At 32.1% G+C, this 14,554-nt stretch overlaps 1 protein-coding gene across 1 annotated transcript; it reads left to right on the top strand.

The window, feature by feature from the left end:
• Positions 1-9,513: 9,513 nt before the first annotated feature.
• Positions 9,514-14,238, top strand: LOC107623842 (3-dehydroquinate synthase). Its single transcript, XM_016326232.3, has 10 exons — positions 9,514-9,880; positions 10,395-10,561; positions 10,815-10,913; positions 11,046-11,114; positions 11,190-11,330; positions 11,417-11,506; positions 12,229-12,396; positions 13,570-13,645; positions 13,736-13,851; positions 13,955-14,238. Exons 1-10 carry the CDS (start codon positions 9,619-9,621, stop codon positions 13,964-13,966), a joined length of 1,200 nt encoding a protein of 399 aa, XP_016181718.1. The 5' UTR covers positions 9,514-9,618; the 3' UTR covers positions 13,967-14,238.
• Positions 14,239-14,554: the final 316 nt, after the last annotated feature.

Genomic DNA, 14,554 nt, shown 5'->3' with positions numbered 1-14,554 from the left:
GCCTAAGCGGCTAAACCAAGCTGTCACTAACCATGTGCTTGTGGCGTGAAGGTGTCAAGTGAAAACTTGAGACTGAGCGGTTAAAGTCGAGGTCCAAAGCAAAAAGAAGAGTGTGCTTAAGAACCCTGGACACCTCTAATTGGGGACTCTAGCAAAGCTGAGTCACAATCTAAAAAGGTTCACCCAGTTATGTGTCTGTGGCATTTATGTATCTAGTGGTAATGCTGGAAAACAAAGTGCTTAGGGCCACGGCCAAGACTCATAAAGTAGCTGTGTTCAAGAATCAACATACTTAACTAGGAGAATCAATAACACTATCTGGATTCTGAGTTCCTGTAGATGCCAATCATTCTAAACTTCAAAGGATAAAGTGAGATGCCAAAATTGTTCAGAAGCAAAAAGCTAAAAGCCCCGCTCATCTAATTAATACTGATCTTCATAGATGTTTTTGGAATTCATTGTACATTCTATTCTTTTTATCCTATTTGATTTTCAGTTGCTTGGGGACAAGCAACAATTTAAGTTTGGTGTTGTGATGAGCGGATAATTTATACGCTTTTTGGCATTGTTTTTAGTATGTTTTTAGTATATTTTTATTAGTTTTTAAATAAAAATAACTCTTCTGGATTTTACTATGAGTTTGTGTATTTTTATGTGATTTCAGGTATTTTCTGGCTGAAATTGAGGGACCTGAGCAAAAATCTGATTCAGAGGCTGAAAAAGGACTGCAGATGCTGTTGGATTCTGACCTCCCTGCACTCAAAGTGGATTTTCTGGAGCTACAGAAGCCCAATTGGTGAGCTCTCAATTGCGTTGGAAAGTAGACATCCTGGGCTTTTCAGCAATATATAATAGTCCATACTTTTCCCGAGATTTGATGGCCCAAACAGGCGTTCCAAGTCAGCTCAAGAATTCTGACGTTTAACTCCAAAACTGGCACAAAAGCTGGAGTTAAACGCCCAAACTGGCACAAAAGCTGGCGTTTAACTCCAAGAAAAATCTCTACACGAAAATGCTTCAATGCTCAGCCCAAGCACACACCAAGTGGGCCCGGAAGAAGATTTCTGCATTAATTACTGATTTCTGTAAACCCTAGGCTACTAGTTCTCTATAAATAGGACCTTTTATTATTGTATTTTCATCTTGGTTCTTCGGGTTCCCTCTCTGGGGCCGAAGCCAATGACCACCATTATCACTTTTGTATTTTTAACGATGGAGTTTCTAGACACCATAGATTAAGGTGTGGAGCTCTGCTGTTCTTCATGAATTAATACAAAGTACTATTATTTTTCTATTCAACTCAAGTCTATTACTTCTCCAAGATATTCATTCGTTCTTCAACTTGATGAATGTGATGATCTGTGACACTCATCATCATTCTCACCTATGAACATGTGCCTGACAACCACATCTGTTCTACTAGCAATGGCTTGAATGCGTATCTCTTGGGTTTCTAATCTAAGATTGGAACCTTCGTGGTATAGGTTAGAATTATTGGCGGCCATTTCTGAGATCCGGAAAGTCTAAACCTTGTCTGTGGTATTCCGAGTAGGATCTGGGAAGGGATGACTGTGACGAGCTTCAAACTCGCGATTGTGGGGCGTGCGACAGACGCAAAAGGATCAATGGATCCTATTCTGACATGATCGAGAACCGACAGCTGATTAGCCGATGTTGTGACAGAGCATCAGGACCATTTTCACTAAGAGGACGGGATGTAGCCATTGACAACGGTGATGCCCAACATAAAGCTTGCCATGGAAAGGAGTATGAATGATTGGAAGAAGGCAATAGGAAAGCAGAGGTTCAAGGGGAACAAAGCATCTTCATACGCTTATCTGAAATCCACCAATGAATTACATAAGTATCTCTATCTTTACTTTATTTTATGTTTATTTTCATCACCTTAAACTCCATAACCATTTGAATCCGCCTGACTGAGATTTACAAGATGACCATAGCTTGCTTCAAGCCGACAATCTCCGTGGGATCGACCCTTACTCACGTAAGGTTTATTACTTGGACGACCCAGTGCATTTACTGGTTAGTTGTGCGAAATTGTGACAAAGTGTGATTCACATTTGAGAGCTCCAAGTCTTTGGCGCCATTGTTGATGATCACAATTTCGCATACCAGACTGTTGTGGCTAGTACACTTGTGGTGGAAAAATTGGGTTTGACATGTGTTCAACATCTTAAACCATATACGTTGCAGTGACTGAATGACAGTGATAAGATCAAAGTTGATAAGGAGGTGACAATTGCATTCTCTGTTGGAAAGTATGTTGATGAGGCATTATGTGATGTGGTGCCAATGCAAGCTTGTCATTTATTATTGAGGAGACTTTGGCAGTTCAATCGTCGAGCATTCCATGATGGTTACACAAATCTGTTCTCTTTTGATTTTAATGGTCGTAAGATCACTTTTGTTCCATTATCACCTAAGGAGATTTATCTTGACTAGTTGAAGCTTCAACAGGATACCAAGAGAAAAATAAGATGTGAGGTCAATGAAAAATCTAAGAGAAAAGAGGTTATGAGAGAAAAGAATATAGCAAAAGACTCAAAGGTAAGTGAAAAGAAAGAAAAGAGTACATGTCATGAGAATAATGCGAATACAGAGAAAAATGAGAGAGTTGAGAGAGAATTGTGTTTCTTTGCAAGAGAGAGAGAGAGAAATTTAAAGAGTACTTTAATAGGCAAGAGAGCTATGATTATGGTTCGATTTAGGGATACTTTATTATCTGATACTAAATTTAACCCAAATTCACCAAATAGCTTTGTCTCTTTGTTACAGGAATTTGGAGATAATTTTTCTACTAACGTGCCAAGTGGTTTGCCTCCATTACGAGGGATTGAGCATCAAATTGATTTTATTCTTGGTGCTAGCATTCCTAATAGGTCGCCTATAGGAGTAACCTTAAGGAGAAAAAGGAGCTTCAAAGACAAGTAGAGAAATTACTAACCAAATATCACATTAGAGAGAGCATGAGTCCATGTATTGTACCAGTTTTGTTGGTTCCAAAGAAGGATGGTACTTGACGGATGTGTGTGGATTGTCGTGCCGTAAATAAGATTGCGGCAAAGTATCATTATCCTATCCCTAGGTTAGATGACATGCTTGATGAATTACATGGTGCAGAATATTCACTAAAATTGATTTAAAAAGTGGGTATCATCAAATTAGAATGAAATCTGGAGATAAACGAAAGACTGCATTTAAAACCAAACATGGGTTATATGAGTGGTTAGTAATGCCTTTTGGATTAACTAATACACCTAGTGCTTTTATGCGTCTAATGAACCATGTTTTGCAAGAATTTTGGGTAAATTTGTTATTGTTTATTTCGATGATATTCTCATTTATAGCACTTGTTTGGATGACCACTTGTGACATGTTTCAACTATTTTGAAAGTGCTTCGAAAAGAAAAATTATATACCAATCTTAAAAAGTGCACATTTTATATTGATAGAGTTATATTTCTTGATTTTTTTTGTGAGTGCGAATGGAATTGAGGTTGATGAGAAAAAAGTGAAGGCTATTCGTGAATGGCCAACGCCTAAGAATGCTTCTAAGATAAGAAGTTTTCATGATTTAGCTGGGTTTTACAGGAGATTTGTGAAAAAATTTTCTATCATTGCTACGCCTCTCACAGAGGTTATCAAAAAAGATGTTGGGTTTAAAAGGGAAAAGGAACAAGAGATTGTATTTCATACCCTAAAAGATTGTTGTGTTTTGCTCCTATCCTTGTTTTACCTAACTTTGATTAAATTTTTGAGATCGAATGTGATGCTTTTGGGATTGGTATAGGTGCTGTTTTGATGCAGGAAAAGCGAGTCATTGCCTTCTTCAGTGAAAAGTTGAATTTAGCTCAGCGCAAATATTCAACTTATGATAAAGAATTATATGCTTTAGTTCGAGCTTTGAAAGTTTAGCAACACTACCTCTTACCTAAGGAGTTTGTGATTCACACGAATCATAAATCTTTGAAGCACCTAAGGAACAAGGTAAGTTTGATAAAAGACATGCTAAATTAATAGAATTTATTGAGACATTTTCATATATGATGGCCTTTAAACAAGGTAAAGAGAATGTAGTTGCTGATACTTTATCTAGGAGGTATGATTTGATTACTACACTTACTTTTAAGTTGTTAAGATTTGAGTTTTTAAATGTGTTGTATGCAACTGATTCTGACTTGTCTGCTATTTATGCTTCTTGTGAACATGGTACATTTAACAAATTTTATATGCATGAATATTTTTTGTTTCGTAGTAATAGAATTTGTGTGTCTGTTTGTTCTATTAGGGATTTACTTGTTCTGAAATCACATCATGGAGGGTTTGATGGGTTATTTCGGTGTGCATAAGACATTGGATGTGTTATCTGAATATTTTTACTAGACACGTATGCGTAGGAATGTTAAAAATTTTTGTCCTAAGTGTATTACATATAAATAGGCTAAATCTAAGCCTTTACCACATAGTTTGTATACCACTTACCTGTTCCTGTGTATCCATGGGTTGATATTTCTATAGATTTTGTTCTTGGTTTGCCTCGAACTAGGAAAGGTAGAGATAGCATTTTTGTTGTGGTAGACAGGTTTAGTAAAATGTCTCATTTCATTGCATGCCATAAAATTGATGATGCCACAAATATTGTTGATCTGTTCTTTAGAGAGGTTGTGCGCTTGCATGGTGTTCACCAAACTATTGTTTCTAATCATAACACAAAATTTTTGAGTCATTTTTGAAAAGTGTTATGGAATAAATTGGGCACAAAACTATTATACTCTATTACTTGTCATCCTTAAACTGATGGTTAAACTGAAGTAGTTAATAGAACATTAGGGACTTTAATAGATGCTGTTGTTGGTAAAAATCTGAAAATTTAGGAAGATTGTTTACATTTTATTGAGTTTGCTTATAATAGAACAATTCATTCTTATACAGATTTTTCTCCTTTTGAACTTGTGTATGGTTTTAATCCTTTACCTATTTTGGACTTACTACCTTTATCTTTGAATGATATTGTTAGCTTGGATACAAAAGGTAAAGCTAAAAAAATGTTAAAGCAATGTACTTAAAAGTACGTGAGTTGATTGAAAAGAAAAATAGATTACTAGCTCAAAGGGTGAATAAAGGTTGAACACAACTTGTCTTTGAATCTGGTGACTGGGTATGGGTTCATTTGAGAAAGGAGATGTTTCCTACCTAAAGAAAATCCAAATTAGACCCTAGAGGTGATGGTCTATTTCAGGTACTCGAAAGGATCAATAACAATGCTTACAAGATTAACTTTCCAGATGAGTATAATGTGTCAGCAACTTTTAATGTCTCTGACTTATCTTCCTTTTTGATTTGGATGCAGATTCGAAGACGAATCTTTTTCAGGAGGGAGGGAATGATACGAGCTCTATAGGACAAACAGAGAACTGTCATATACTAATTGGTCTAATTACAAGAGCAACAACTAAGAGAATAAAAGAATTGCAAACGTAGCTAAATTATTTGTTAAGGAGATGCATCAAGAATTGGGAAGACAATGATTAACAATTATGGAAAGCCAAATGTCTTACTATTTATAAGTTGTATTGAAGACTCTCGTTAGTCAAATTGAATTAAATAGGCACCACTTTCTTAATATTTATTTTAAAACTTATTTTATGTTTATTTTATCTTATTTTATTTTGTTTGTTTTAGACCCAATTATGATTTGACTCATTTTTATTTTAGTGAACTCATGAGTTAGGATTTTAATTTAAGAGGTATAAAAATCTCTAAAACTTTGTAGCCACTTTTTTTTTTTAATTTTGATAAATAAAATTTCTTTTGAGTTTCTTTGAAAAATTTGGATGTGCTAAAGAGATAGAATAATTTCCTTAACTGTTGCATAGAAAATTAAATTAAAGTAGAGGAGTTCCTTTCATTTGATTTTCTATCTTATTACGTTTCATATCAAATAGGTTTTAGTGTTATGCTTTTTGTTTTTTGCTTGGATCTCTTCCCTTTGATTTTTTGTTTTTAACTACTTAATGTTTAACCATTATGAAATAAAAAATATTTGGTGAAAAATAGTTATTGAAAAAGAAAGAATTGTGGTGATATAATGCTTAAAATTGGAAGCATTCAATCTATCCGACTAAAAAAAAAGTTACACTAAAATTTATAAAAAAAAAAAGTTACTAATATTTTTTGGTAATTAATAGTAGTTACTAAAACTAAATCTATAATTAATTCAGTTAAGATATTAAACTATTTAATTGTTAATTTAACTGATGAATTTCTATTTGCTAGTTAAATTATTTATTTTAAATTTATTTAAATATATATAAATTAAACTTAAATTTAGTTTATTAATATATAATTTATATGTCAAAATATCATAATAATGGTTACATTTCAACGGTTATGAAGTGTTGCTAAGACTTATTTATAAAAGTGACTGGTTATACATTCAATTTGTATATTCTATTTCTTTGAAATCAAGTTGCAAAATATATATATATATATTTGGTGTTTAAAAAAATGGTTAAGGTGACAGTCTTCTTTATTCTTTTAGCCTTTTAGGCACTAGTCAGTAGTCACATTATAAAGGCAAAGAGAGACGATTAAACTATTATTTTTTAATCATAAAACTATAAAACACCGATAAATTTAACTATAAATAAATAAAATTAATTTTGTATCTACGAAAGATAATTTTGTTAGTTTTTATGTGATAAAAATATATAAATATTAATTTTATTTAGAGTAATTATTTAAATTAGTTATTAAAATTTTTAAAATTTGTCATTTTAATTTTTTATATTTTAAAATATATAAATAAATCCTAACGTTTATTTCTTCTATTAGATAATATAGTTTTTTTGTCATTAATTATTAACGATAACTGTTAATACAAAACGTTAATTTGTACACGTAGTTGTTATGTGTTTACGTGTGCAAATTAGATAAATTAATCTTTAGAATAGAGTATAAAATAGTTCCCAAAAAATTTAAAAAATCTTAAAATAGTTTCTGGAATATTTTAAAAATTTTAAGGCAATTCCTTCTAATATTTTTAATCATTTTCAAAAATTAACGTCTTTTAATATTTTTATTAATCATAATAATAAAATATTATTAGAAAATATATAATAAATAAAAAATACAAAAAAACAAAATATAAATTAAATAATAATTTTATTTATTAACATTAAAATGTCATAAGAAATAAAATTATTTAATCATTAATTTATAATCCTTATATTGAGGTAATGTAAAAACTATAATAATAACAATTAAAAAATAAACTTAAAAAAATATTTTTAAGTGAAAAAAATATATTTTTTTTTACATAATTACTAATTTAGATAGCATAAAAAACTTTAATTGTAAGTCTATTTTGTACAACATTACAACTACTCAATTTTAAAACTTTTTAAAAAATTGAAACAGAATACTTGAATTTGTCAAGACGTTTCTTCTTTAAGTGTTGCAAAGTATTAGGAACTTCACATTAAGATTTTGTAAATTATCTACATTGACCTCGTAGTTAACCAAAACTTACAAATTTAAATTCATAGATGACTTGGTTCGTACTGCATATAAGTTTCATAGTGTTATTTTTATACACATTTATACAAATATGTTTAATTATTTATGTGAAAAATTGTACGTTAAATGGAAGTTCTTCTATCGAGGTAAGCCTTAAAGTGGTCCCTCAAATTACACTTGAACTTTATAGTAGTCCCTAAAATTAATAGTTACTCATATGCATCCCTAAAATTACACTCTAAAACTCAAAGTCGTCCTTCAAGCATTTTCTGTCAACTAGTCGCTATTGGAAAGCTGAGGTGGACTCCCTTTTGACATGTTGGCAAGCCCATAATGACACAATATTTGGTTTGGTGCCTAATTTGGGCCAAACAACGTCGTTTCGTGGGTATAAGCTTATGAATCATTTACTCAGCGTTTTCTCTCCCTTCTAAAACAGAAACACAAACTTCTTCCTTCAAAACTCAACTGATCTCCACAATTGGTTTTTTCGTCGTCGTCGTTTGCGAAAAAAAAGAATTAGGTAGAGCACCTATGCTTACAGTTAATGACTATATGTTTTCAATCTTTACAAATTGATTTATGGATTCATCTTAATATCGATAGGAATTCCTATGCATTTTCACCTATGCTTACAGTTGCAAGTTTCCGAATTCAATATATATTATATTGTTAGGATTGGGGGTGACTGTTGTGAAATTGGTACTTTAGATTCCATTATTGTTGTTATCACTGTTGCCATTAGTGTTATTTCCTCCACTTTCATCATAGCTTCTGCTCTATTATCATTGCCTCTTCTACTTCCTACATAGCCGTTGCTGCAAATCTCTTCCATCTCTAAGCCAGCATCACTTGATCATCTGTAAAATTTATGGAGTATTGATTAGAGTGTAAATTTTTCGAGTTCTTAGATGCGTTGCTTGAGCTAGCTATAGCCATTAAATTTGAAGATGGAAAGGAGAAAGTCTGCGAGGTTAGAGAAGAGAAGAAAAGAAATGTAGATAGTGGTCTTTAATTTTGGGGATTAGAATTTAAAATTGATTCAGGAACTAAATTGCCATCAAAATATTTCTTCCTCCACATCACTTATCCATTATTTTGCTAACATGTTAAAAGGGAGTCCACTTCAACTTTTCGATGGTGTCTAGTTAATGAAAAATGCTTGAAAAACGACTTTGAATTCCGGAGTGCAACTTTAAGAATACATACGAATAACTATTAATTTTAGGGACTATTATGAGATTCGAATATAATTTAAGGGACTACTTTGAGAGACTTACCTCTTTTTGGATCTCTTCAAACAACACTAGCTTATTTTTTTATTCATCATTAAAGAATAATTATAGAATATAAGACCTATAAATTAAATTAATATCTTGCGTGATAAAAAAAAAAATATGGACTCATTTATTTTAAATAATTTTATTTTAAAAATATATAAAAAATTGTATAGAAATAATTAAATTTAAGATAATAGACTGAAAATATTAGAAATTAAAATTTGTTAATTTAAAAATAATTATATATAAATAGTTTAAAAGGAGTATTTTATATTTTTTAATTCTTTTAGAAATTTTTTGAGATTTTTAAAATTTTTTTGAAACTATTTTGTACTTTATTGTAGAGATTGATTTATCCAAATCGTGGATATTCAATGATTACGTATGCGAGTTAATGTTCAATGCCAGCAGTCATCGTTAGTGACTAACGAGAAATTGTACTGGCTAAAAAATAAATATTAAAAATTATTTTATAAATTTTAAAATTTGAAAAATTAAAGTATCTAATTTTAAAAATTTTAAAAACTGATTTGAGTAATTATTTTTTTATTTATGTATAAATTTATTATTATTCTAAATTTTTATGATAAAATGACCATTTTTTGTTTTTTATCAGTACAATGTTAAATAGAAATTGATAGTTTATTTGAGAGAAAATGAATATATAATAAAGAAACATTTTTTTTAAATTTATGATTTTTCAAAAATAAAAAAATAATTTTCTTTGGAGTGGTGTTGGAGCCACTAGCAAGAAGCTAAGCTAGTGCTGAGGAAGAAGAAGAATTCAAGAAAATGTGCGATGGCTTCAGTGTGTTGTTTCACTTCATCACTTGTTCCTCTACATCGCCCCATTCATCAATTCTCTTCATTTCTCACAATCCCAAATAACAAAAATACATCTGCAACTGCAAGTGCCATTGTTCCTTCAACCTCAATGAAGAACTCAAAGACCGTGTGGATATGGACCACTACCCAGCACGTCATGACTTCTGCTCTTGAGAGAGGATGGAACACTTTCCTCTTCTCCTCTCCCCATCAAAACCTTGCTCACCATTGGTCCTGTATGTCTTCTCTTTTTTTAGGGTTTTACCAATTGCACTTCATATCACCTGAATAATACCCTACTATCTAAGTATATCTTTTACTAATTTTCTATTGATTTGTAGTTTGATATTAGGTTGATTTTGTCGTTACGATCGGATTGTAGCAAGAATATATACAGTTTATCAAGAATTCTGACAAATTGGATTGTTGATTCATTGGAATTTCTTGTGGAGTTAAGTTAGCAGAGTTGTTGTAATTTCCTAGAATAGTATGCAGCCTTTCCCTGCAATCTGAGATGTTGTTTCTAAGATAATTTAAACTTTTCACCTTCACGTCACGAAGCAGCATCAACCTTTCTGTAGTTCCGAGGCTTGCCTTGAATACGTACTTAGATGGTTGTGTAGAAGAGTACCATAATTGTTTTGTATGTTGTTGGTGGTGAGTACAATGGAGTTTGAGTTATGGTGAAGTGGATATCGATGACATGTCTAATTTGATGAATTTTGAATTTTGGCCATGCTGGAGGTACAGCCGTTGCAGTAATATTCCCCCTTTTTGTTGGTGAAGGAGAGATTTTGGATGGACAAGGTAAAAGGGTAGCCTCAGTCATTGATGTTTCGACTCCAGAGGAACTAGAGCGCCTTAGACCTGAGGATGAGCAATCAGAGAACATTGTAGTTAATCTGTTGGATTGGCAGGTATGTTTGTTTTTGCATTCTTCTCGAAGAATTTTGATGAAATGTATTGTTTCCAAGCATCTCTTCATCCATTGACCATTTTTTCTATTGTTCATTTGCTGATTAGCTTTGCAAGATAGCATGATATGTTTCTGCATGGCCCCATACTATCTTTTAAATGCATAATAATAGTTTGTAATTTGTTTTCTATAATCAATAATTCACATTTATTATTAATAACATATAAATGCTAATTTTCCTTGTATGCAATTAGGTAATACCTGCAGAGAATATAATCGCCGCATTTCATAACAGCCAGAAGAGAGTGTTTGCGATCTCCAATAGTACATCCGAAGCCAAGATTTTTCTTGAGGTAGGTAATATACTTGGGAGACTAATGAAGTAGACTTTTTTAATTGTCAAAGCTCATGTAACCAGATAATGTATAGTACTCTTGTTTTTCTTCCTGCTTTCTCCTTATAGTTGCACCCTTTGAACTTTGTAGGCACTTGAACATGGTTTAGATGGAATAGTCTTAAAAGTAGAAGATGTCGAACATGTTCTTGAGCTAAAGGTAATCTACACACAGGTGAAGTTTCTTGACTTGAGTCATGCAGCTTGACCTCTTATATCAGCTTGGAACTGTCAGGAATATTTTGACAAAAGAGCCGAAGAAAGCAATCTACTGAGCTTGACCAAAGCCACCGTGACACGCATTCAGGTGGCTGGAATGGGGGATCGTGTTTGTGTAGATCTTTGCAGTCTTATGAAACCTGGTGAAGGACTTATGGTATGCATCCATTTCCGCTGTAAAATAATTTTTTTTTGGATAGTCTAGTGTGGCGGCCTTTCTTATTGGTAAAATATCTTTTGCAGGTTGGATCTTTCGCTAGAGGATTATTTCTTGTTCACTCAGAATGCTTGGAATCAAATTATATTGCAAGCAGGCCTTTTCGGGTGAATGCTGTAAGTCGCTTTTTAAGCTTGGAAAAAATATATTCCTCACCTTGGACCTTGGATAAGATTAACTACCTATAACCAAAATTCGCAATAATGGAGCGGCAATGCGAAATCAACGATTAAACCTGATTGGGAAAAGGTTTCTGTCACGATGTCTGTAATTATCACCATTTACACTGAAATGTGAATAACTGGATCTAGTATTTCGTTAACTTATTTATAGAAGTTAATAAGCATAAATCCGAAATAGGTTTAGTGATTTGAAAGCATTGGAAATGCATGTAGATTATATTTATTGCTATGCGCATGCTTGTAAATGTTTCTTCATAGATGGAACTTCAGAGTTTGTTAATTTTTCTTTTCTTGTAAATTTTGAATTTGGTAATATCTATTTTACTTTGCACTAAATCAGTTCATTTACTTTTCAAAGAAGATTTTGGTGAAACTTTTATTCCAACTGTATTTAAGTTTTGATCGATTTCTTTCCCCTTTCTCATGATATTTGAATGTAACTTATGTGTTCAGGAAGTGTTAATAGAAAGACACTGATAGGAGATAAGTTAGTTATTCATCTGGTAGCTGAAACTATTCAAATGTTTCATGCCTCATTTTGTTCACTAAAATCAGCGTATGTATCCTTAATGTGTTTCAGTCTCCGGTTTAAAATGTTAACTGTGATTCGAAACTAGTTTTATGGAATCCTTTTAACCAATTAATTCGCATAACAGGGACCAGTACATGCCTATGTTGCTGTTCCTGGAGGAAGAACGTGCTACCTGTCAGAACTGAAATCAGGAAAAGAAGTTATTGTAGTTGATCAGCAGGGCCGGCAACGAGTCGCAATTGTCGGGCGTGTTAAGATAGAGACTAGACCGCTAATCCTCGTGGAGGCAAAGGTTGCAGTTTTTCTTATAATGTTTTGACTGCAATTTCTTTAATGAGTTTGTGACTGTTTTAAGGAACCATCTTTGAAGCCTTTAATTGTTGGTAGCCTATTCAAAATTGCATCATCACTTAATTACTTGTTCAGCCTCAATCTTTCTTTCGATCATAGATCTTAACAGAAGACACAGTTCCACTTTATTTTTCAAATAGCTGATTGATAATTGTTTTATACAAACTATACTTTATAAACGATTACATGTATACTATACTGTTACTACGAGTTTCTCATTACTTATCCCGCTTTCATAGCCATTAATAAAAATCTGAAAGATAGCCTTAATGAGTAGCATTAAAAAAATAATAAAAATAAAAGATTGGATATTCAATGTGAAATCTGCATTTAGTGTTGTCTTCCATTTGGGAAATATTTGATATCTATAACCACGATTCATTGCTCTGATAGATCCATATATGAAAACTCAGAAGTTGAAGATACAACCACTATTCTTTTTTTCCTTGTGATATATTGGTCACAGAATATAACACTAAAACTTCTCTTTTGGGTCAAAAACTTCCTGAAATTTGAACTAACATTAGAAATTTAGAATAAGTGAAGACAAGCACTCAAAGCACAAGCGTTTTTAAAAGGCATTAGTTGAGTGGAAGAGATGATTATCATTCACAGCAGAGTAAATAGTAGTTACATTACAACTACACTAGTTAAGTAGAATATCTAATTATGTATACTTATATTTTGTAGAACAAAAATGTTGTTTTTATACTAAAATCAGCCACTAAGTATTTGTGTATAAATATATGTGTAGTTAAATTCATTTTTAATGTGTATTTTGTATTTCAATGTATATTCTACATTTGAGGCTGATTTTGGTGTCTAATTTTAGTATGGTTTTTTATTGAATGGGTATGTATTAGCTATGTCATTTAACTGTCTTTAGGTATATTCCAAATTATGGTTATTCACTGTGTGGCAACCAGTTGCAAAAAGCTTCAATTGTGTCATGTGAACAACTCAAATGCAAAATTTTGACATAAATAGACAGAAAAAATCTCGCCTTTAAGGCCCCATGCTAAAAGAGCATTATTAAGCTATCTTATGATTCTTTAGTTTCTGTTTCTGATACTGCGCCAAGAAATTGATGTGATAAACGATTGCGCTGTTCCAGAGAGACTCAGATAGTCAAACTGTCAGCATCCTTTTGCAGAATGCAGAAACCGTAGCCTTGATTTGTCCGCCGCAAGGTAATTCAGTTTGTTTTCGTTTTTCTTTTTCTATCTTTTGTTTCTTATTTTTATTTCCCACCCTAAAATGTTATCTGCTGCCCTATCTAGGTGAAGCCCTGTCAAAAACAGCTGTTCCGGTGACATCACTCAAAGTCGGAGACGAAATTCTGTTACGAGTGCAAGGAGGGGCTCGGCATACAGGAATAGAGATTCAAGAATTCATAGTTGAGATCTGAAACAAATAAACAATGTATTCATATTCAAATGAATGAAATGATGGTTTTTCATTCCCTTTGTGAATTTTTGTTGTTACATTATCACAAGCAGGGGAGGAACTAGAACCAATTGCTTTTGCCGGGTGGCGAACCAGGCAGTGAAAGGGCGCACCTCTGAGTTCCAAGACATCGAACGGTTCAGGCCTTGATCAAGAGTGTTATGAAGCTGAGTTAACAGATTGTTACAGGACTATTACATGCTTTATACCTTCATCAATCATCATGATTTTAGTGTTACAAAAAAAAGTGTTAGTAAATAATTTCTTAGAAAAAGTGTATCTTAAGCCTTAAACTAGAAGCTCGTTTTTATTTATTTATTGATTTTAATTTACGAGTGTCATATATATTTATACAAAAATAGTATGTGTATACTAAAATAAGCCTATATAAATACGTGTTGTTTAACTTATTTTTAATGTATATTTTATATTCTAAAATGTATTTTATACTAATATACCTAGCATAGATGATAGTTATATTGTGTTTAATGAGAGAAACAAATGTAGAAAACACCGACGACATAATAAATTTCAAGAGTAAGTGTAAAATCTGCCTAATTAAAACGTTTATTATGTTTACAAAACAATGTTAGATAAAAGAAAGATGCATAAGCTAGAGGAACTAGAGAAAACATTTTAAAAGTCAAAAAGTT

The sequence above is a fragment of the Arachis ipaensis genome, chromosome B10 (assembly GCF_059453495.1).
Source record: "Arachis ipaensis isolate K30076 ecotype BB chromosome B10, ASM5945349v1, whole genome shotgun sequence".
NCBI lineage: Eukaryota > Viridiplantae > Streptophyta > Magnoliopsida > Fabales > Fabaceae > Arachis > Arachis ipaensis.
Note: the sequence above shows the minus strand (reverse complement) of the source record. Positions and strands in the feature narration are given on the sequence as shown.